This window comes from Fusarium poae, chromosome 2, assembly GCF_019609905.1.
Source record: "Fusarium poae strain DAOMC 252244 chromosome 2, whole genome shotgun sequence".
NCBI classification, from domain to species: Eukaryota; Fungi; Ascomycota; class Sordariomycetes; order Hypocreales; family Nectriaceae; genus Fusarium; species Fusarium poae.
This window is the reverse complement of record NC_058400.1, coordinates 6,626,334-6,648,609: the sequence shown is the minus strand read 5'-3', so window position 1 is coordinate 6,648,609 and position 22,276 is coordinate 6,626,334. Positions and strand designations below refer to the sequence as shown.

The 22,276-nt window shown below is 46.7% G+C and overlaps 8 protein-coding genes and 1 non-coding gene across 9 annotated transcripts; 3 read left to right on the top strand and 6 right to left on the bottom strand.

Annotated features, from left to right (window-relative positions):
- Positions 1-290: 290 nt before the first annotated feature.
- On the bottom strand, positions 291-373 carry FPOAC1_006244. Its single transcript has one exon. It is a non-coding gene; the product is annotated as a tRNA-Lys (tRNA).
- Positions 374-589: 216 nt separating this feature from the next.
- Positions 590-1,013, bottom strand: FPOAC1_006243 (uncharacterized protein; the record flags this gene model as incomplete). The annotated part of the gene is made up of 2 exons (XM_044850730.1): positions 590-761; positions 814-1,013. 2 exons carry the CDS (start codon positions 1,011-1,013, stop codon positions 590-592), a joined length of 372 nt encoding a protein of 123 aa, XP_044709442.1.
- An 898-nt stretch (positions 1,014-1,911) lies between these two features.
- FPOAC1_006242 (uncharacterized protein) lies at positions 1,912-4,230 on the bottom strand (the record flags this gene model as incomplete). Its single annotated transcript, XM_044850729.1, has 1 exon — positions 1,912-4,230. The coding sequence occupies one exon, from the start codon at positions 4,228-4,230 to the stop codon at positions 1,912-1,914; it is 2,319 nt and encodes a 772-aa protein (XP_044709441.1).
- Positions 4,231-4,814: 584 nt separating this feature from the next.
- FPOAC1_006241 (uncharacterized protein) lies at positions 4,815-5,510 on the bottom strand (the record flags this gene model as incomplete). The annotated part of the gene is made up of 1 exon (XM_044850728.1): positions 4,815-5,510. The coding sequence occupies one exon, from the start codon at positions 5,508-5,510 to the stop codon at positions 4,815-4,817; it is 696 nt and encodes a 231-aa protein (XP_044709440.1).
- Positions 5,511-5,988: 478 nt separating this feature from the next.
- FPOAC1_006240 (uncharacterized protein) lies at positions 5,989-8,400 on the bottom strand (the record flags this gene model as incomplete). Its single annotated transcript, XM_044850727.1, has 4 exons — positions 5,989-6,239; positions 6,290-6,556; positions 6,608-7,831; positions 7,878-8,400. The coding sequence occupies 4 exons, from the start codon at positions 8,398-8,400 to the stop codon at positions 5,989-5,991; spliced, it is 2,265 nt and encodes a 754-aa protein (XP_044709439.1).
- A 1,183-nt stretch (positions 8,401-9,583) lies between these two features.
- Positions 9,584-10,861, top strand: FPOAC1_006239 (uncharacterized protein; the record flags this gene model as incomplete). The annotated part of the gene is made up of 1 exon (XM_044850726.1): positions 9,584-10,861. The coding sequence occupies one exon, from the start codon at positions 9,584-9,586 to the stop codon at positions 10,859-10,861; it is 1,278 nt and encodes a 425-aa protein (XP_044709438.1).
- Positions 10,862-11,160: 299 nt separating this feature from the next.
- On the bottom strand, positions 11,161-12,553 carry FPOAC1_006238 (uncharacterized protein; the record flags this gene model as incomplete). The annotated part of the gene is made up of 5 exons (XM_044850725.1): positions 11,161-11,513; positions 11,560-11,690; positions 11,743-12,202; positions 12,270-12,306; positions 12,413-12,553. The coding sequence occupies 5 exons, from the start codon at positions 12,551-12,553 to the stop codon at positions 11,161-11,163; spliced, it is 1,122 nt and encodes a 373-aa protein (XP_044709437.1).
- Positions 12,554-15,368: 2,815 nt separating this feature from the next.
- On the top strand, positions 15,369-16,392 carry FPOAC1_006237 (uncharacterized protein; the record flags this gene model as incomplete). The annotated part of the gene is made up of 2 exons (XM_044850724.1): positions 15,369-15,422; positions 15,475-16,392. The coding sequence occupies 2 exons, from the start codon at positions 15,369-15,371 to the stop codon at positions 16,390-16,392; spliced, it is 972 nt and encodes a 323-aa protein (XP_044709436.1).
- Positions 16,393-17,040: 648 nt separating this feature from the next.
- On the top strand, positions 17,041-18,452 carry FPOAC1_006236 (uncharacterized protein; the record flags this gene model as incomplete). Its single annotated transcript, XM_044850723.1, has 9 exons — positions 17,041-17,082; positions 17,139-17,171; positions 17,242-17,332; positions 17,379-17,420; positions 17,469-17,623; positions 17,672-17,709; positions 17,755-17,892; positions 17,945-18,364; positions 18,416-18,452. The coding sequence occupies 9 exons, from the start codon at positions 17,041-17,043 to the stop codon at positions 18,450-18,452; spliced, it is 996 nt and encodes a 331-aa protein (XP_044709435.1).
- Positions 18,453-22,276: the final 3,824 nt, after the last annotated feature.

Sequence of the window (22,276 nt, the reverse complement as noted above, 5' to 3'; positions counted from 1 at the left end):
TACATGTGAAATTGTTCAATGCGTGTTAAGCCTCTGTCTATCCCAGATTGTTAGGTCTTTGATGCTCGCACTAATCCGGAGCATTGACATGATCAAACTTTAAAATGCACCGCCTCCATCACGGCAGGAACATAACGAAATGCCATGACGCGTCACTAGCACTTCATTTTCAACTCATCGCCATCATGTAACCTCATTATCTCATCACCACACAAAGAAACAGGGTTATATGATGTAATATAATGCAAAAAATAAATGCCTCGCTTGTTTGCAATCGTTTATATAGGAACAGCCCGATGCGGGGGTCGAACCCGCAACCTTGAGATCGCGTACTCGTAAGAGTCTCACGCTCTACCGATTGAGCTAACCGGGCGTGGCTCTGTATGTTGACGAGGATGTCGAAAATGGGGTACATACAGTTGACACAGGAGACGCTCTATTCTTTGACACACATCACTCCAACGGTTCATCACATCAAGTCCAGATAATCACTTGCGCGGCAGTGGCACAGATCTAAGAGTTCAATTTTATTTATTGTTTATTGTATTTGTCTCAGTCGAACCGGTCAGCTGTATCCGTACTCTCTATTCTACTCATCCTCCTCCTCACTCTCACGGACAGTGTTGCTGGCCCAAACAGCCTCAGCCTCATCGTCCTCTCCCTTATACAACACGATGTTTCCATCATCCTGTACACGCAGGTATACCTCGTCGCCGTGCCCCTCAGTGTTTGAAGCCCAGACAGGTTCCTCGTCGTGGGTGCTGTGATATGTGTCAGTCTCTCAGCACGAATGTTACTGTTCGGGGCACTTACTATAGGACCAAGTTACCGTCATCTTGCAGATGAATACCCTTGATGTCTTCGCGCCCCTCGTCTGTGTTTTGCCACACACATTCGCCGTCCCAGTAGATGGACATTCTGCCGTCGTCCTCAATCTTGAACTCGGCACTGCCGTTCTCACTTGTGAGACCGTCTCCTGGGTAGAGCCAGTTGTCGTTGTCGAGGTGGCCCATTGTGTGGAATGCTTGGTGAGTATTTGGAAGAGGGAGATGTGTTTGTGTTGTCGGGATAAGTTGGTGAACTGTTGACGACGTGACAAGCGAGGTGAAAGTCCAACTCTTTATATGTTGTCAATCTGTTCAACTACAACCCCTCATTTTGCCTTCTGCTGTTAATCATCGAGGCTGTGTTTTGTCCCGCACGACACTGCATATGTGCCAAGGCTCTCATGGGGAAGTGAAGCAACAGAGATTCAGTGAGAGACCTCACAGAGAAAGCACACCACAGTGACCAACCAGTTTCAAGCTGCATGTGTGTAATACTTAGGTTCATATCCCGGAGTTTTGTCACATAAGTTATTGCCGTCTATCCACGGAACAATCAGGAAACCAACTAGCCAAGATCGGAAACGGCAAACGGCATCTCTATGTGCTCCACGATATGCAAGTCTCACTCCATAATAGGGCTGGGCACCCCGGAAAGCAATTATTATTGAGATTATACTGGACCACGTTTCTTGCATATTTAGGATCATCGACATGATGATGAGCATTTTCCAAGTCATTGGCAGTTGGCAATCTCGGCATTGACGTATAATTGGGCCAAAGAGAAAGGCTTGCGCGTAAGACAACATATCCGCTGCCAAGATAGCTTGGCACGCACGACAAGTTACGCGACTGCGAGAACACGGCTGGTGGGATACAGCTAACATGGCTCATTTTGATCAATCTCATTCAATTAATATCTCAAAAATATTATTAACTACAAATTGCGTATTCGATGACGCTAAGTTGAGGGCATATAACCTTGCCAGAGCGAAGTTACGCCATGCCAAATGACCACCAAAGAAAAGAACGTAACCTAGCGCGTTGAAAGCAAAGAAAAAGAAAATAAATGCCTTTATACTATGATTCAATGACCTGGCTGCATCTCATAGAGAACGAGAAGTGCAAAAATCGCAAATACCATTGCCATCATTGAACCCTTCTTGGAAACCTCAGATCTAGGCGGACCTTGACCAGAGGTTGGAGCAGTTCCATTAATCCCGCTTGGGTCAAGATGATTGTCCTTATCTTTAGCTTGAACACCACCAAACTGGCCAGGGGTTACAGTAGGTGGTGCGACGGCATCTGGTGCAGGCTTGGGTGGGTAGTCAGGAGTCTTGAAACGGGGAGGCATGTCCCGAGCGACGTGTTTGCAATCAAGATCAAGACACCCGCCACCAATACCCGTCTTGACATCGCTAAACTCGCCAGGGGTAACAGTAGGTGGCGCAATAGCATCTGGTGCAGGCTTGGGTGGGTAACCAGGAGTCTTGAACCGAGGAGGCATGTCCCGAGCGACTTTACTTCGATCAAGATACTTGCTCTTGTCTGTAGCCTGAACACCACCAAACTCACCGTGAGCAACCGTTGGTGGCGCAATAGCATCTGGTCTAGGAGCAGGTGGGTAGCCGGGAGTTTTGAAGCGATATGGCATGCCTGGTTTCGAAGATCCGGAGTCCATCTCTGATTCTGTTTCCTCCTTATATTCAGAAGAAGAAATGTGACGCGCCTTCAGCTTACCCGAAAGGTCGTCGGGGCATCCTTTTCCAGTTCCAGGACCCCAACCACCTGGGGTACCATAGCTTCCATGGTAAAGACTTCCAGCAGCAGGTTCTGGACACTCTTCCGAGTTCCCGTGAGAGTTATCGTGGGTTTGTTGAGATGACCCATATCCACCACGATTAGGATACATCGGTGAAGGGTGATTCTGCCTATCAGCATCGGTCATACGGCCAGGAACAGGTGCTGGCCTAGACTCGGGCCGAGGGTGAGAGTGGAATGGCGACGTTTCATAAGATGGTCGCTCAGAACCTGGGAAATCGTGGTGGGCAGGTGATTCATGAGAGTCAGAATAACCTGGATAACTGTGACTCCCGTGAGATCCAGGAGTTCGATACAAGCCAGGACTGCCAGGAATCATTTGAAGACCAGGAAGGTCAGTAATCGTGTAAGTCCTACGATCTGTTGCATAAACGCCAGGATGAATTTCACGCAAGAAAGGGACACCGGGGATCGAATAGACACCGGGGCGGCCAGGAACTTCGTGGATGTAAATGGTTTCGTCCCGAGAGGATGTTGGGGGGGAATCGGAGTAATCGGGTGAGTCGGAGTAATCGGGTGCGTCGGAGTAATCGAGGGAATCAGAGTCATCGAGGAAATCAGAGTCATCGGGAAAATCAGAGTAATCTGGGAAATCAGAGTCATCCGGCGACGGGCGCGGCCTCCTTGACTCAGGAATCCTTGGAGGTGACTGGGGGAACTTTGGCTCAGAGACATGGTCATACCCATAATCGCTCTGACCACTCTCAGTGTCCTGGTACTTGGGAACACTTCCTGAGCCACTCGACTCATAGTGAGCAACGTATTTGACCTCCATGGCATTATCCAATCCGTCCATTGTTGATTCATTTGGGTCGCCCGGCCATTCTCCACCAACAGCAACGTTCAGGATGAAATGAATCAAGTTGTGGGCGATCTTGCCCCAGACTTGTTCATCTCCGATCCTGTCGCCAGTGACTTGATGGTACTGAACACCGTCGAGATAGAAAGAGACACTCTCTTCCTTCCAGTTTCCTGGTGTCCGATCGATGACAGCGGTGTACGTGTGGAAACCCTGACCAGAATCAGGAAGTCCGGTAGCACCGGCAATACCATTCTTCTCGTTACAGATGCCACCGGGGTTCTTGTCACAATGAATAACACCTTGGGTCTTGGTCTCACCGTTGACGTTTTCCATGATGTCGATCTCACCGCAGGTTGGCCAGATGAGAGTTCCTTTGCGGTGGCTGTCACCGAGGAGCCAGAAAGCGGGCCAGATACCTTGCTTACCGGATGCAGAGGCACTGCCCAGTCGGAGAGATGCTTCGGCGATGGTACGTGCTCCCGGAGCAGGAGTGAAAGTGTATGCACTCTCAAGACGACCGGATGCCCAACCCCTGGTAGCAGATGAATCTCTCAGGGGGATGATGAGGAGAGAGCCATCACCGCTAAGTTGCTGGTTCTTAGGACTAGTTGTGTACGTTTGCCAGTCACCGTTGAGATTCTTGTACCAATCCTGCATGATCCACTTGGATGTATCAGGAAGAGAGCCAGCAGAACCTTCGAAAGAGTCCTGCCAGACGATGTCATAGCCGTCATAGGTAGGGGCGCTGGCAGTGGCTACCCCTAACAGGGCGAGGGTGGTCATGATGTAAAATATTCTCATGTTGGAGGATGTCCGTAGTTAGCATGAGGGAAAATGAGGAGGAGGGAAGGAATGGGTGAAGAGGAAAAGAAGCTGAGCTTTGCAAGCAAGGGCAGGCGGTGGTATATATAGTAAAAGGTAACTGGTGAGGAGACTCTGAACTTACCATGAGAAGCTCTGGGTTTCAGAGGGTCATAGTTCGATACTATAACTCAGTTAAAAAAAATAGCTGTATCTCGGGAGAAATCCCCATTAATTAGTATTCAGGGTTGCTTGGCCAGGGTAGAGGCACACAAGATTGGATGCTCTGGTGAGATCTAAGCAATGTCTTAGATCCTAAGCTTTGTCGTTATAATCCTATGTGAGTCTACGATGCAATACTATGGTAAAGAACCATTTATGGCAGCCTTAGGTGTCTGAGTGAGCTTGATGGGGAGAGCTCAGCTGTATCATGGACCTTGAAGATCTTTCGGATTTTGCTAAACTTTGTCTTTTCTGTGGGGATGGGTCATATGCCGTGTTGATTGAATGTTATTTTCCTTGCGCGAAACTTAATCTATCTGGGGCTAGGGCATACCGAACTAAGGTTACAAAGTATTGACGATTCCCTCTACTTCTTCCAACCCATCAACTGTAAAGTCTGGCCCCAGTTCTTCGCACTTTTCCTTGTCTCCGTACCCAAACCTACACCAGACAGACTTTGCGCCAATGTTAGACGCAAACTTCAAGTCAGCTTCGGTGTCGCCCACAACCAACACTTTGGAAACATCCAAATCTAGGGAGAAGCCACGTGCTGATAGGGCTGGCTTCAGAACGTTGACAAAGCTTCCGGGGTCAGGCTTTCTAGTCGCTCCGGGCGTGTTGTCTCCGATGACCAAGTCTTTTGGGATGATGTTTTCCAAGGAGTTACTCTTGAGAGTTGCTTCGATTGCTGTCACACCTTTGTTGCTGACTAGAGCGAAAGGGATACCTCGTTTATTGAGGTTCTTCAACAGTTCTTTTGCGCCAGCGAACGGAGAGGTGAGTCGCTGGCCATCCTCGTTATAAATGCGTCGATACGTAGACACCCATTCATCCTGGTCCAAAGAATCAAAGGAGGGGTGTAACGTCCTGAGAACATCAAGAAGACCCTTTCCACCGCCGATGAGCTTCTGGATGTCAGATTCCGATGGTGCAGATTCAGGGAGGAGAGTGTCGAATGTGAGTTTGATGCTGTGAAAGATGGCTTGATGGGTGTCGAAGAGAGTCCCGTCAAAGTCAAAGATGACAAATTGGGCGGGCATTTTGTTGTCTTCCTGGTGTTTGAAACGGTTCTTTATGGTCTTTAAGTATGTACAGATAGATGGCCACGTTTATGGCTAAAGAGGTTTGTGGAAGGTTAAGAATGTAGGTATTTGTTGTAAAATTCTGCTAGTCATTTAAACCCCGCTTGTGTAAGCAGACATAAGCCCCCTTAGATCACCGGCCACTATAAGCACCACATAAAGATTATATTTATCATGTTCTCATTCGAAGGAAAACAATGTGGTATCCACATCTCAGGTTCACCGGTATCATAAGAATGTTTATCTTTCAACGTCAACATCACAGAAGTTATAACAAGTAGGAAATTCAAGCTCTCAGGAACTCTGACTACCTACTTAGAGACAAAGCTCGCTCAACTACTGTAACACGACAACAAGATTCAACACAAATAGAATATCATCAGACGACATAAGTAACATTGATAAGAACCCTTATATCTTCCAGGTTTCTTCTTCCCTAACAGCCACCACCTCCACCACCACACCCTCCTCCGCCTCCACCACCTCCGCCGCCGCATCCTCCTCCTCCTCCACAACCTCCTCCACCGCCGCAACCGCCGCCGCTACCTCCACAACCTCCACCACTATCACTTCCACCACATGCTCCCGCTGCCACGCCTCCTCCACAGCTTCCACCCGCACAAGACGGTGCAGCTCCATAGGCATAGATGGGAACAAACATTACAGGTGCCATAAACGGTCCGTACACTGGGTATACTTGTCAGTCGTTGTTCACCCTGGATGCAGGGAGTACTTACTCATATAAGAATACCCCCAGTGATCATAGTACTGATCCTTTGGTGGGAGTTTACGGCCCTTCTTCTCAGCGCGTTTGCAAGCCTTTTGGTAGTTTTCTTCCAACCTCCTGTTATGCACTGCACGCATTCTGATCTGGACTCTTTCGATTTGGTTCGTTGCAAGAAGAGGATCGTCGTTGACTCTGACGGCATTATGTGAAGAGATGTGCGCTGAGTTGTCGGGTGGACACATATCTGCTTTTCCCGACTCGTAGAACTTGTCTGTAACTGTACAACTATTAGCCATTAATCTCATAGAGTGTATAAAGCAAGGCTTACTCTTCTCATTCTGAGACAGCTTCAGAATTCTTGCTGTGGAAGAGACATGAGCAGCTCGTGTGGCCTCACAATACCAACAAGTACACTCCGAGTAAACCTCATCATACGTCTCCTGGTACATCTTACTCGTCCACTCGAACCCTTCACTCAACTTCCCGTCTTCAATTTTATCGTCATGTCTGATAAACTTGAACGTCTTGCGTGTAGTATAGTGATAGTATGCCAAAGGGCTGAGCTGGTGAGTGTGCCATGCCAAATCAACGTCCAGAGTTGGCACAGCGACGCTCCGCGGGTTCTTGGCGATGAGGTTCATGAAACGCTTATACTTAACACAGCAACGTTCCATAGTTTCGCGCGCTGTGGGTGAATGCAACCAGTCGATTTTGCACATCTTTTCGGAAAAGATTCCCTGTCGTATGACGGCGCCTGTAAGATCGAGAGCAAAGGGGCTGAAATTCTCCCAGTATCTCGACATCATCTTCCGAGTTGTAACTCTTGACAAGGGAGGGACCCTCCTCATTGGCTTGCCGTATATGGTCGTGAGTGCACTCTGTTTCATGAGAGCTTCCGTCTCGATTAGCTTGCGCACAGTTTCCATCGTAGGTGGGTTCTCAGGATCAGGAGAGTCTAAAAGACCCTGGATCTGAGTACGCAGAACATGCTGGATCATGTGATTGGGAAACATGCGCTGGTCAAATTTGTTCACTGTGCGGTCCATCAACACTATTGGAACGCCACTTGGTGGCCAGAGCAGTGTTCCTGGCATGGGTATGCTCTTCAACACGACATCATCAGCATCGTTGCAGAACTTGGCCACGCTCAGTGTTTCCTTAGTGACTTTTGTGTTGCACTTTGGACATCGGGATTCGAACTTGGCGTCGCCGTAACCGGTGCCAACAAGGCCCGGTCTCTCCGAGGTCTTGGGTGTTTCCTCAAGAGCACAGGTTGTCCAAGGAACTTTGAACTTTGAACGACAATTCTTGTTAGGACAGTTGATGGGTTTGAAGTTTGAGTCATGGACATTATCCCAGCTGCAGTTTGTCTGGGCTAACCAGGTGGCTTTGTTTTCGTCTGAAACGTTGTAGTTGAATGAACCGTCTATAGCAGCGTTGACACGACCCCATGGTATGCCAGACTGCCAAAATTGACGGACACCTCTTCGTAAACAATCTTCAAGGAAGTTATGGGGGTTCAAGAGATGGGAATGATACACCAACAAGACATCTAGGAACCATTAGTTTTGTCTGCGATAATGATAAACTCAACATACCAAGAGGTGGAAGAGCCTCTTTTTCCCACCAATCCATATCCGTCCCATAAATGAACTGTCCAAAAAAGGAATCCTTGTCTTTCATCGTATCCTCGGTCAAAGGCGGCATACTCTTAAACAGAGAATTCCACCAGTCTTGGTAGCGATCAACAGCCCTCGCAACGAAGAGACTCCATCGCTTTTCTCGCAGCTTGCTAAGAGCCTTCTTCTTATCCTCAAGGTCCGGAGTATATTCTCCCTCAGTAGGAAGCTCTTCTACATCTCCATTCTCTCTAACTCTAATTTTTCCGTCGGCACGAGAGTCCCATATGCCAAACAGTCCATCGTGGTAGCCGATGTCCTCTTTGAGGGCTTCAAAGGCGAAGAGAAGTCTGAGGTGAGCGAGGCAAATATTGGGTTCTGGATCATGAGGAGTTGGATCGATTTTGAGGTCTGCGAAGGGGGCTTCAATGCCAAGGTCTTGGTCTGGAAATGCTGGTGCTTTGCTATCAGGCTGTACCTGATATACTGGGGGTGCATCCATTTTTCAGAATGATGATGTGTAAATTGTAGAATATTATGTTCTAGAACATCTAGAGTTTTTGTCTTGAATATTTAAAAGTGTTGGCGTTTGGCTAGTTTATATCCCGGAACTGTGCCGTGAGTATTGCCTCACATTATCATCAAAAGTGTGTGGTGCAATGAGGCAGTGCATTGCTGGAGCCTGCATGTTGAAAGGCCACCAAGACTGATCACATGGAGTGCCGAAGATCCGTAAGCGTTAACGAAGGGTAGGATAAGAAGCTAACAGATCAAAGGCTTATCGCTGGCTACAGGCGACTTATCTGTTAGTCTTGCAACAGAGTGGCTGTCGATCACTTTAGGCTGATTGGAACAGGACAGGACAGTTGATTGTCACAGCCACCGCCCGATAGAACTGCCTGATAACAATCCGCTAACCCAAGCCTCCCTCCATCCGCATCTGCCTAAGGATTATCTTGGTCCAACGATCGCGGCACAGCATACAAACTGGGCGACTTGATCTCAGAAGGAAGGCTGAATGATCGTCGTATTGTGTCATTCCCCAGAGAATATGTCCAATGCTTCTGGAACATCTTACATAAATGTGGAGAATTCCAGCTACTGTCAAATTAACAATTGATGTCGGGGATTTCCAGTTAAGGTCGAGTCATACACGTCAGCAAGATGTGGTTCGATGAAACCAAGCTCGAAAGGCAAGGTACATGAATCACTCCGTATGACTGTCATATCATTATTGCCCTTATCGAGAGAGCAGTCACCAATTGTTGTTTATAATTAAACTCATAATGCAACGTAATTAGAGAATATTGCAGACCATTAATGCACCTCCGCGTCTTATATTCTTTAACTACAGCGAAACATGATCTGATATAGATACAAGGAAGATTTTCCAAAGCTTGATACTACAGACAGGTACTCGCATAGATTGATAAAAAAGATCTGATTGATAAGATATTCCACAGTCAACATTCCAATACAGCCTCTATATCTTACGGCGTATCTAATAAGCACTAGTCAGAAGGCGGCGGGAAATTGTCCGGTGAATTCATCTCGGTCTCGGAATTCGGTCGCTTCGCACCAGTGTCTCGGCCATTGACATGAGCGAGTCAGTATATAGTCAGCAAAGGTATCTAACTCCCGTCGTCCTTATATCATAACAAATCAACAAATCTACTCTTTACACAATGGAACCACTCAAAGTCCTCGTTGTTGGCGGCGGCATCGCTGGCCCAGCATTCGCATCCTGGCTGGCGAAAACAGGTGCAGAGATTACCCTCATCGAGCGATCGCCGCAGCTCAGAACAACCGGCCAACAGCTCGATGTGCGCGCTCAGGGCGTACCCGTCATGAAAAAGATGGGTATTGAAGCAGCTATCCGTGACAAAGTAATCCGGGAACCGGGAACCAGGCTTATCAACACCAAAGGCCAAACAAAAGTATTGTTTCCAGTGACAGAAAACGCTGGTATGAAGCAAAGCTTTACCACAGAATACGAAATCATGCGCGGTGATCTTGTGCGTATCTTGATGGGTCTTACTGAGAAGAGTAAGAACGTGAAGCATCGTTTCGGTACAACTGTCACCAGTCTGACTCAAGACGACGAGAACGATCCCAAGGGAAAGGTCCATGTGGGCTTTGACGACGGTCGAAAAGATGACTTTGATCTTGTCGTCGCAGCAGATGGGACCGGATCAAGAACACGTAAGCTCATGCTCGGCCCTGATGCCCCCGATCCTCGTCATTTCCTTGGGGGATACATCGGCTTCTTCAGTACGCTCCCACAACCACATGACTCAAAGTGTTTCACCTTTTGTCATCTACCAGGAGGACGCTACCTCGGGACAAGAAAGGACAGTGAAGAAATGACCCGTGTCTACATGCAAGCGTCGGGTCGCAATGAAGCTCTCGACGCAGCGCACAAGTCGGGGAATCTGGCAGACGTCAAGACAGCTTGGGCAAATATGTTTGCCGACAACAAATGGGAGTCCGAACGGTTCATGACGGCGTTGAAGACTTCTCGAGAAGCGGATGATCTATATTCAACACCTCGTGAAGAAGTCCGACTCCCAGTAGGATCTTGGTCCAAGGGACGAATCGTGGCTATCGGTGACGCAGCTCATGCCCAAACAGCAAATGGTTACGGGACAACGTGGGGTCTCGTAGGCTCGTACATCCTCGCTGGGGAGATTGCAGCACATCAAAAGCAAGACCCAAACACCGCAGTGGTCAAGGCTGTGAAGCGGTACGAAGAAGTGTTTCGGCCGATGGCGACCTCTGGGCACGGTGGAGGGAACGAAAAGCGCGAAGCATTGTTCCTGCCAAAGACAGAGTTTGGAATCTGGATGCTTCACTCGATAGCGCGAGCGGTATCGTATTTCCGCCTCGATGGAGGCTTTGGGTTGGGACACGATGATAAATGGAAGGTTCCAGAGTATTCGGCCCTCCTAGAAGCCCAGAAGTGAAGGGCTCATCAGTAAAGGTGTTATGGTTTTAGCGGTGCTCTGTATCTGAATATTGACAGATTGTTAACTATACGGCAGTTAGGTATTGGATTTTCGCTCCTCAGATTTTACAGCAACTCACCTCATTTGCAGATGAGTTGGATATTAGGCTTTGGATTCTCAAAATTTTCAATGAAATTAAATCTTGACAATGACATATCATCACAAGTGCACTGCCGTGTGTAGTTTCGTTTCCACACAAATGAGTCACCAGGAAAAACATAACACAGCATCCCTTTCACGCATCACACAGGTCATCATCACACACTAGACAAAGAACCTCTTCCCGGTGATACTCCCGGCGACACATCAGTATCTGTCATGCTCTCCTCGCGCTGCCGCATGAATCCCTGTCTTGAAATTGAATTACCGTCTTTTGATGCACCTGGTAAGCTGATCGCATCATAGTCCGGATAGGAGAACGCACGTTGGCCCTCGATGACATAGTGCTCCATGTCGTGGGGGCTGCGGGATTGCCGCAAGGCGATGCTGTTTCGGTATGTGTTGTTTGTGTTGCTTGGGTGGCTGAGACCGTTGGTAGGATATGTTGTGTTGCCCGATGAAAGACCAGGGATGAATTTGCGGAAGATGGGACGAAGAAGGGCAAGACAGCCTGGCCATGTTAGCTTTGAGTGGTAGGGAGCGAGGTTGAGACATACTGGTAAAGACGGCAAGATGGGTTTCCACATTGGCCCAAACCATGGCAAGCGAGAACTCAAAGGGGAATTCTCGAGAGGCAGCAGTGTATTTCTGTGCTTCGGCGATTTGAAAGACCGAGGCGACTCCGACCCTGAGTAGTGTAAGTTGCCATGTTGATACAATGTCTGGATAGAGAAACATACAAGGAACCAAGACTGAAAATACCAATGACAGCAATCTTCTGTCCAAAGATCAACTTCATTCTCACGACCTCAAAGAGCGGCAGCGCAAGAATGATGAAATCCATAAGACAATGCGTCAAGTCAGTGCCGAGGTAGTACTGTCCAATATTTTTGAGACACTTTCCATCGATAGACTTGTCCCAGTACGCTTGAACAGGCATGCAGTGAAATATCGTCATGAATGTTCTCACTGTAATCCAAATTCCGCTACACACCATGAGGATGATGATTGGTACGCGTATGGATGAGAATTGAAAGAGGCGCCGGTAGAATGTCAAGACAGACATTTTGCTAAGGAAAATAGACCACGAGTAGAGGATCTCGCTTGCGAAAAGGATTTCGTGCGATTTTACGAGAATATAATCGACCTCGGCGTCTGGTAGATGTCCGATCTTACGACCCATATGGTAGCATGTCGTCCCTTGAAGAATGATGTGTCAATTGAGTTTTGGGAGGAATGACGAGAAGGAAATGATTGGGTGGCTTACAAACGATGAGAAGAATTGAATAACCAAGCGCCACAAACTAGAAACATCAAAAAGGAATAAGTAAGCATATATTTATTTATTTAATTGAGACATGGGATGGAAATTGAGAAGAAGATGAGGTAAATGGTGGGGGTTGTGCGTACCCAAGCAGCAATGGACAAACCATCGTCATAACCAACACCCATTTTTGTCATGCGCCTTGCCTTGATGCGCAGAATCAAAGCGAGGGCACTGGCGGGCACGGGAATGATGATGGCAGCCCAGACATTAGGAATCCGGCTCATGGTAACCGTGGGTAAAGCAACAAATAGGTGCTACTGCTGCTGCTGCTGCTGCTACGACGGGGAGGCATTTGGGGCCTCCTTGATGGAGATTGAATGGCGAGATGTGAGAATGAATGAATGAATGAAGCGAGACTTTGATCAAAGATGGACAAAGCAAGAGACAGAGAAGAGAGGAAGAGGAAAAAAGAGGGGCGAGTGGAGTGAGATTTATGTCGATGGGGACAGAACAGGATAAGACAACTCAAGAAAAGAGAGTCAGAGATATCGGCAATCAATCAATCAGTGGACGGTACCAACTGACCGGCGCCAAGATACGCTGAGCAGTCAGCCATTGCCACCGTTGGGCCAAACGTTGACAGCAATAAGCCAAGCCTAGACCTGGTCTGGCCTGACCTGTCCTGTCCTATCCTGACCAACTGTACACCCCAAAGACCCCAAGGGACATGACAGCCTGCCCAATCAGCCTGGTGTAACCCCAAAAGCCACAGCCCAGTTCAATACTGTATGCCAACAAGCAAAGACAGAGACAGAAAGGCTGCAGAGCTGAAAAAGAGACATGCGATAAGGGTGAGGTCACATCCCTCCCTTGATTCATGCGTGGCAGGGACATAGATATTACGCCCAGCTACAGTACACCACTGCACATCCTAATCACAGGCAGGCAGTAATAATCAATAATGCCCCCCCCCCCCCCCCGGTTCAAAGGAATGAATCCCTTCCCTCCCCGCTCACAAAGTCGCGCACCCACCCATCATCACACCCTCTTGTTTTAGTTTTATCTTCCCCTACGGAAGGCCACAGGGGGCAGTGTCCCAAAAGTGCGTCATAAGTCACGTGACGGCAAAATCAATGCAATCACACCTCCCGTACAGACCCGTTTAAAGAATATACCTACTATAAGGTCTAGGATTGATAGCGCTATAGCTGCTGAATGCGCTGTAATTAATAGTGCTATAGCTACTGAATGCGCTGTAATTGATAGTGCTAAATGCGCTATAATTGATAGTGCTATAGCTACTGAATGCGCTGTAATTGATAATGCTAACTGCGCTATAATTGATAGTGCTAAGTGCGCTGTAATTAATAGTGCTATAGCTACTGAATGCGCTGTAATTAATAGTGCTAAGTGCGCTATAATTAATAGCGCTGTATACGCTGTAATTGATAGTGCTAAATGCGCTGTAATTAATAGCGCTGTATACGCTGTAATTGATAGTGCTATAGCTGCTGAATGCGCTGTAAAGACCTTCTGTTTAAATGCATATTCCTCAATTAGTCAGCAGACTAGTCCTAATTAGGATAATCATGCATTTAAACCATATAGTCATCCTGACATCGGCGTCAACCTAACAGAAAAAACATCGCATCCGCACTTTTGGGACACTGCCCCCTGTGGCCTTCCGTATCCCCAGACTCGAAGTTTACACCAACCCATATCAAGGCAAGCCAAGCGGGCAGTTAAGCCCAGCCCAGCCATGTTGGGGTCCAGTCCATCAAAGCAGGAAATACTCACGCGACAAAGCCAAGCTTTTCTTTCTGTCCACTAAATACCAACGCTGATCATTTGACCCATCGCTATTGGACTGAAAAGATAAGAATCTCAATGTCCCTCCAAGCTGAAATACGCGGTTGATAGGCCTTTTCTTTCAACGGCTGGCCACCCATTTCATTTCATCAATCTCACAATTAATGCCACCTTCTTATTACAGCCTAGTCGTAGTTCCAGCCTACATGCAGGATTTCCTTCTTTTTATTCTCTGGAAGGTTTTCTGTTTCTCAAAAGTATTCACGCCAAGTCATCCACGTCATTGCATTGCTGTGAGTGGACTTGGAGTAAAAGACCCAGGCTTGGGTGGTGGATTCAACGCTTTTAGGTGACTTTTGATCTTTTACCCCAGATTTTATTCCACCACGTGAACTTTTGTGAATCCACTAAATCTACTAAATCTACCGAGTCTAGCCATTGAAAAGACGCAGTTTTTGAGTTTGAGTCTGGAGAAATGAAACATAAAGACTGATGGGCTGGGATGTTGAAGAATGTGGGATGGATGGACGACGAGGTTATTTGGCAGCCTGCTGTGCTGTGCTTATCACTCACTGATCGACCTTGTACGATAATTCTGTAGTGGTGTGCACCTCGTTTCTGACAGGCAGGCTGTCTGGCTGTCGGCTGTGTAGTCTATGAGGGTTACATTTGTTTGTTTAAAATTACTCGTTTCAATTGCAATCAATTTACGAAATGATAAACATGATATACGAAAACGAGTCGATCTTGTTGATGATGGTCACTGTCTTTTGTAGAGATAGCCCCCAAAAGCACAGTGACGACAGGTCTCCTCCATTCCCAGCTTGGTCTAATACTTGATTGTCAAACTTGGAGTATTGCTATCAATTCTTTGCGATAGGCCAGTGCCAATGTGTCTCACATGAGCTTGTTTTCGGTCGAAGCGACAACCTTATTGTCCATCATGATTGCATTCATTTCCTTCTCTTGTTATGCAGGAACAATCGTCAAGCCCAATGCTTGATCTACAGCTCCTGTGAATGAGTGATGGACTCTGATACAAGGTACTTGGTCTCGCTTATATGACCTCTGACGCAAAAAGTACACACTATCTGGGCAGAACTGCACTATAATTGGTCAACAAAGATTGGTAGGTATAACCAAGCAACTCCACAATTTCAGAACGCGACATGAGAACATGGTGACGTATTCTTAGTTACGCGTTGTCGTGATACTCTCAACTCAGTCAACTACATACCGGCTAAAGTACTTGCATATACTGAGTCTATTCAATTGATAACTACTGTAACAATGGCAGAACCTCTCACCGATACAAACCCATCTGTGACGAATGCCATCAAGGCGGTATAGATCCCATTATCACCAACAACTCAGGTCCAACTAATCCCGTGCATAGCTTACAGAGAGCATCATCCGTGACAAACAGCTTGAAGCAAAGGCTGGAGCCTCAACCAAGGAGAATGTTCCCTCTCAACCCGCTCAAAAAGCTGCTCCCACCTCGGGGAAGAAGCGCAAGGCAGAAACGTCGCTAGATGATGAAATCGAAGAGTACACGGCAGATCTCGACAATGTTATCTGCACAGACGATTTCGAGAACGACCCGCTTCCTAGTTGTAGTTCTGTTCGCGCAAAGATGAAAAAGCTCTTCGATTCGGGCATCATGACCAAAGCAGATTTCTGTAGAGCTACAGGCGCAAACTCCAATTCACTTAACAGCTTCCTCAAGCAAAAGGGTCCTTACGGTGGCTCTGGTAGTTCTGTCTGGCGCAACGCATACAATTGGTTCAAGCAGCGTGAAGTCATGGGTCTCAAGATGCCTGATCCCAAGAAACGCCGCATCGCAGAGGCAAAGAAGAAAGGTGCAGATGGACAGACTTCCAAGGGAGAATCGTTGGCCAAGAGTCCAACGACGGGTCTTCCCGACATAAGCGGCATCCATCTCCCCTTTGAGGAAGAAGACGATGTACCAGTCTACGACGACTGCGATGAAATCCGTCGCAAGATCAATGCGCACTTGAGGACCACCAATGTCACCCAAGCGCAGTTCTGTCGAGACCTGTACGCTCAGTTCAAAACACCCAAGTTCAAGGGAATCCAGTCAAAGCAGTTATCCGACTTTCGTTCAACCAAAGGATCGAATTGTGGTGCAAAGAGCTCTGTATATTACACGGCATATGTGTATTTTGAGAAGCTTAGGATTGCGCAGGGAAAGCCCATGAGCCAGCATCATGCCTTGAATATGGACTTGAATCCCGGGGGCCTGCCGAGAGATGTTGACGGTAGAGCTATTGTTTGGTATCTCGGAGCTGCGTAGGGAACAGGCATGCGTGTCGAGAAGGGTGAGGCGTCATTGTCGTGTTTGTGTTTGTATCTGTTGATTCGCTCCAACTTTCGTTTGGTTCTGCTGGCCGGTGACCCACAAAGTTGATGTCCATCATTAGCAAGATTTCCTTCTGTCTTGGTTGTTGGGTATTTCAACATTCTTTTGTATCAAGATTGGACGCACGCATGGATCGTCACCCAAGATTGACAAATTTTCCGATCCCGTGCAGGGACAGTGTTCTAATTGACCTATCATCTGAATCTATTTATGCCCTGAAATGTCTCTTCTCTCCATCTGTTCATGATCTGATGTAACTACGACCGCGGGGTAAACATGAATACCGAGCGATTTCTTGACAAATCATTTATCTCGCCTGAGTATCCATGCTACAATACGCACACAACATGAGTCGAGAGGTCTTCGCCTACCAACAGACGTATCATTGAGAGCGGAGCATGACCTGTTGGCTTCAAACATTGACGTGTCTAAAAAGGTTATAGGGCACCCTAGCTCCGCAGCATTATGTTAAAGTTGAAGCACATGCCGTATCCTCGGCAGTTGTCATTTCTTCTTTGCCTTTTCCCTCAAGCTCTATTTTAAAATTTCGAATCACGTTGAACTCGAAGTCATTGGATAACAATGTCAACTCAGAATACTCAGCCGCTCGTAGCTGATGAGACAGTGGGGTATTCCTGATCCACCGTGATACTCTATATCTGACCCAACTCCATCCATAGATCCTCAATGGCCATGATTCTATGTACACTGAGGTACAGTTCTCTAATAGTGATTCCTGCTCCGAAATACATTTATCTAACAGTCCTACTTCTCCTCTGTTAGGAAGTCCAATCATCGACTCAAAGCATAAGCAGCAGCATTCTCCAATATCGACAGGAGAATGGGAGAACTTATCACGGCTACAAAGATGGGAGTTAGTGCAAGGCTGCCAACTGGATCAGGCAGTGCTAACGACGTAGAATACAACGTCCCCAACGATGAACAAGAGAATGAAAGGCTCGGTATGAGGCTCTAGTCGTCGTTTGAGATCCTATGACTTATGAGAACAGATCTACAGCATGCTCTCTTCCTTCGAACATTTGATCATAACCTTGGCTTTGTCCCGCCGAACGATCCGGACGCTGATGTCAAGCACGTCCTCGATGTAGGCACCGGGACAGGAATTTGGGCCTTGGACTACGCCGACGAGCACCCGGCAGCTCAGGTTTGCTCAGTTCGCTTGCCTTATGTCTGGCTATTCTAACATATACAGGTTATTGGTGTCGATCTATCACCAATCCAGCCCAGCTTGTAAGTACAGTTGACTCATCTTCGCCAACAATCTGACATTTCTAGTGTGCCCCCAAATTTGAGATTCATTATTGACGACATCGAAGAGGAGTGGCAGTATTCTAACCTTTTTGACTACATCCACAGCCGAATGATGAATTCCAGTGTGGCAGACTGGGCAACATATGCTGCCAAGATCTATGAGTGAGCTCTGTCTGTGAGCATCGAGAACATTAATGATGCTGACTTGACGTAGCAACCTAGCGCCCGGAGGCTACGTCGAACTACATGAAATCGATATATTTGTGGCATCCGATGATAACACATTAAGTAAGAGCCACAATCTCTATCGATGGGCTGAGCTCCTCCAAGAAGCATCTGACAAACTCGGCCGCCCATACTTCAACCCAAGCGGCCTGAAAGAGGTGCTCGAGAAAGCAGGCTTTGAAGATGTCCACGAGTCTAGGTTCAAATGGCCTTCTAATCAGTGGGCCAAAGATCCCAAGCATAAAGAACTTGGGTTGTGGAATAATGAGAACGCGAATTACTTCCTCGAGGGAGTAGCCATCGCACCACTGACCAGAGCTCTGGGGTGGTCAAGGGAGCAAGTTGCCGTCTTTATTGTACAGGCAAGAAAAGAAGTGAACGATACAAGAATTCATGCCTATTGGCCTATGTAAGTTGCATTCATTCTGGTGGTGTCCACGGTGACCTAACCATTTATCAGTATCTCGGTCTACGGACGAAAGCCCAAGACAGCTTGAGCAGGAATCATCAGCATATACAAAGATAAAATACAGCGTATCCACATCGTTGGTTTATGTGTGACTTGCTTCCCAACACATGTAGACATTCCGTGTTTGTGTTATCAATTGCAGTGTGATTTGAACATTGAGCATAATTGAACTCATGCACGGCACATTTACTATAACACGAAATACACAAAAAACAATTGTGTATAGTATCGTTGCACAGAGGAAAGTAAGGAAAATGCTCAACGTAACCGACAAACAGGGTCATCGGTTATCGCAATCATGCTGGCTGGTGAGGGAAAAGAGTCAAGGTTGGAGTCGTTGAATAGCAGGGCAAAATGGCAAAAACATACAACAGCGGGGATTCGCTGGTCGTCACCGACCCAACTACTAATCCGCCGGTTAGTGGCTTGACTATGGGAGAGCGGACGGGATCCCGTATTTTCCACTACCTTTGGTCGTATGTACTAGATCATGTGAAAAAATTGACTATAACCTTAACTTTTTGCATCTGTCAGACCAACCTCTTGTGCGTGGTGAAACCCTCACCCTGTGTTTCTCGTTCTGTAGGTGCATGGTTGACGTATAAGATGCGTGTCATTAAGGGAGAGTTCTAGATTGGATAATTTCACTGATAACGTCATAACTGATCACTAGTTCTCGTTCAATATTACTAGTGGCTGCATGTTCCTGATATTGGTGCCATCATGCTGCAATTTGTGGTGTTTTTGTTGACAACTTATATGTAGCTGTTGATGATGTGTCTCGTTGAATGATCAATAACACTTGCGGATTAGACAAAATCGCATAAATTATCAAACTATTCATTAGCAATAATCTAAATTTTTCTTCACAGTCATTACCTATTATTTCTTGATTTATTTGCTTGATACTTCTGGTTTCTGTTGATGACCATTTTACTGTCATTACATACCCTACATGCAATTTTGGTGATACTATACTCAGTCAACGAACAGACGCCAAGGACAAAGGCATGCCGCTCGATGCGTAAAAACTCAGTCTTGCTTCATTCTCTGTCATGTTTCCATAGCGATAAGAGAATTCTTCAATTACCAGCCTCATGATAAAGAAAAGTCTTTCATCAATGTCCTGTCCATTCGTTCAATTTGTTAAGAGTCCATTCCACTATCCACAGTGATCCAGCAACCGAAATTAGTGGACAAAAAAGAGTGGCTGGGCCCGAGATCAGAGTTTTCACAGCAGCCTCAGGCTGAAAGAAACAGACTCTTAGTGACCCACAGCAATCCCCTATAAAAGTCTGGTTTCCCGCCGAGCATTTGGACTTTTCTTCTTTTCTTCTTCATGTCGACAATACTTCAGAGAATCATTTCTATAGTATTCGACCTTCTCTTGGTTCCCTAAAAGAGCCACAGATCCCACCCTGGTTGATGAGTGTATATCCTCGACACCCTAGAGTGAATACCTTGGTCCTCTCGCCCTGTCCGCAAGGATGGCGGTAACTGTCTTGTGCAGCTGCTGTATAGAGAGTTTGTTTCCTCTTGATGATCTCGACCCCAGCCGTGGTCTGCCTTCGGGCGCATAGCTGGGGTGGGTGTTGATGGACGTCTGACAGGCGTGTTTCTTTTTCTCTTTTTTTCATTGCTTTCTAGGGCTTGCCTTGGGAGTGAGGAAGACGATAGAGAGAGCTGCGATGAATAGAATATCACAGCTTCTGATATCTTGAATACGTCGTGAATGTACCCTTGACTCACTCTGAGATCTGCCATCTTACTCCGTGGCTTATTTCTATTTTTGTTCAAGGAAGAGGAATGAAGCCCAATACTCACCGCGATATACTAGCTTTAAGCTCTTGTGGATATAGCGGTCCATCATCACCGGCTACATGCTTGCGTCTTGAATTAAAATCTTGTGATCAAGGGAATGATTCATGCCCGTCATCAATTTGACAACTGTAAATTTGTATGGGATGCGTTGTCCCTTTGCAATGTATGTCAATAATTAATTCCATTGACAGGCTCATGCTTAGCGGCCAGACAGTGAAGCGTTACAGAGGATTACCTGCTTCCACTAGCGCCCGCCACGTAAACCCATTGGAAGATTAGCGAAGTGTTATAGCGCTCTCCAAACAGCCTAGGAACTTGTGCTACGGCGTAGTTAGGTATATGGATTCGACCATTCTCATGGAAGCCTGTGGATATAGTGACTGGTGTTTAACATACACACGTTCCAGGCGGGTCTTTTCAGGTACAGCGTACTGCACTTGTGCGTGTGAACAGGGCAATTACGAGTAATGGTGAATAACTTGCACTCATATAGGTACCGCATCAATCTCTAATCCTCAACTGAACCAAATCATTCCTAGCAGTTATGTGTCAAAAGAAGGTTGAACTATGCGTAGCCTGCGGCTTTGATGTAAAGGTCGAGATCACCGAGTGTAAGGACGCCCTCAAAGGCATTTCAGGCCGTAACAAAGAGGAAAGTATTGTTTATTGATGGAGTCATCTGCCTCGTAATGTACGGCTGAACAACTCGATTGGCCTAATAGAACATTATCATTCTTCTTGAATATTTCTACCGTTTCTTTGCTGATTCCAGCCCGTGCGGTTATCAATTTGCCAATGCAGGAAACAAAGAAAACAACATGAACGCCAAAGTAAACAAGAATAGTAACAAGAGAGAATACACATGTATATATGCCAAAACAGCCTCCGTGATATCGTGTTTTCACTATCAAATCAATTCTATCTTCATCCCACTTTACAAGGCAACACAAACAAACACCAGCAATAATGTGCACCATCCCCAACGTTACAGACACGTGTGGTCTCTGCGACTTCACAGTTGAGTACCCACTAGGTTACTTCCTACCAAACGAGAAAGACAGATGCCGGAATTTTCACGAGGGGGAGGATTGCAAGACCAAAGGCGTTCGAGAGGTTGAGCGTCGTAACTGGCTCTGTCACAAATGCAGCAGAGACCCCGGCAAAAATATTTTCTCACATAGAGTTTATTCGAAGAGGTGATCTGATCTATTCTTTGTGGAGGCGGAACTAGTTAATGATCAACTGAGGTATTTCTCAAGTAAAGATTAAGATTAATTATTATCATCATTTCCCAACACTGCGAAACCAATGGTTGACTATGCACTATACCTACCTATTCTTGAATAGAGTTACTAACGAGCACTGCTAGTTCAAGTCCAACAGGTGTTTTTGACAAACAAACATAAACAAACTATACTTAAGCTTATTGTCAGACAGTATCCCGCTTTGCGCGCTTCTCAGCCTTCCTTATGCATATCTCTGGTCCCTGGTGGGACAACGATAGGGCTGGGCCGTGCCAATAATACGTGCCACCTGGGACCCTGAATTATCACCAGGATTCATCCATTGAGCTTAGTGCAACCAGTGAAACAAACGAACCGTGTGGGCTAATCTAGTGCTGACTTATGCGATCCAGGTCCTCATATTAGACAAGACTGTGTAGCGATATCATAACCTATCAAGCCAACTCAGGTGGGCAAATTCCCTACAATGCGTCATCTAAATCGACATGAAATGCAAGGTGAGATCCGTTCCAGATGGAACAATAACTATATCTGTCCAATGGCGACTGATGAGTCTGACAGCTGGTAATTACGATGGCCTCTGCGCCGCAAGCTAAGCACTCAGCCCTGCCCCACCACTATGGAGATGCAGATGGAGATGTCCGCGGACGAGTCCGTCAGTGTCAGCAACATGGCCTCCGATTGGCTGTAGATGCCCCAGATCCAAGGAGCAATATTGTATAAGAAGATGACAGAATCGCAAGACCAAGACTTGATATCTTCAACAACATCATCCTCAATACCATTT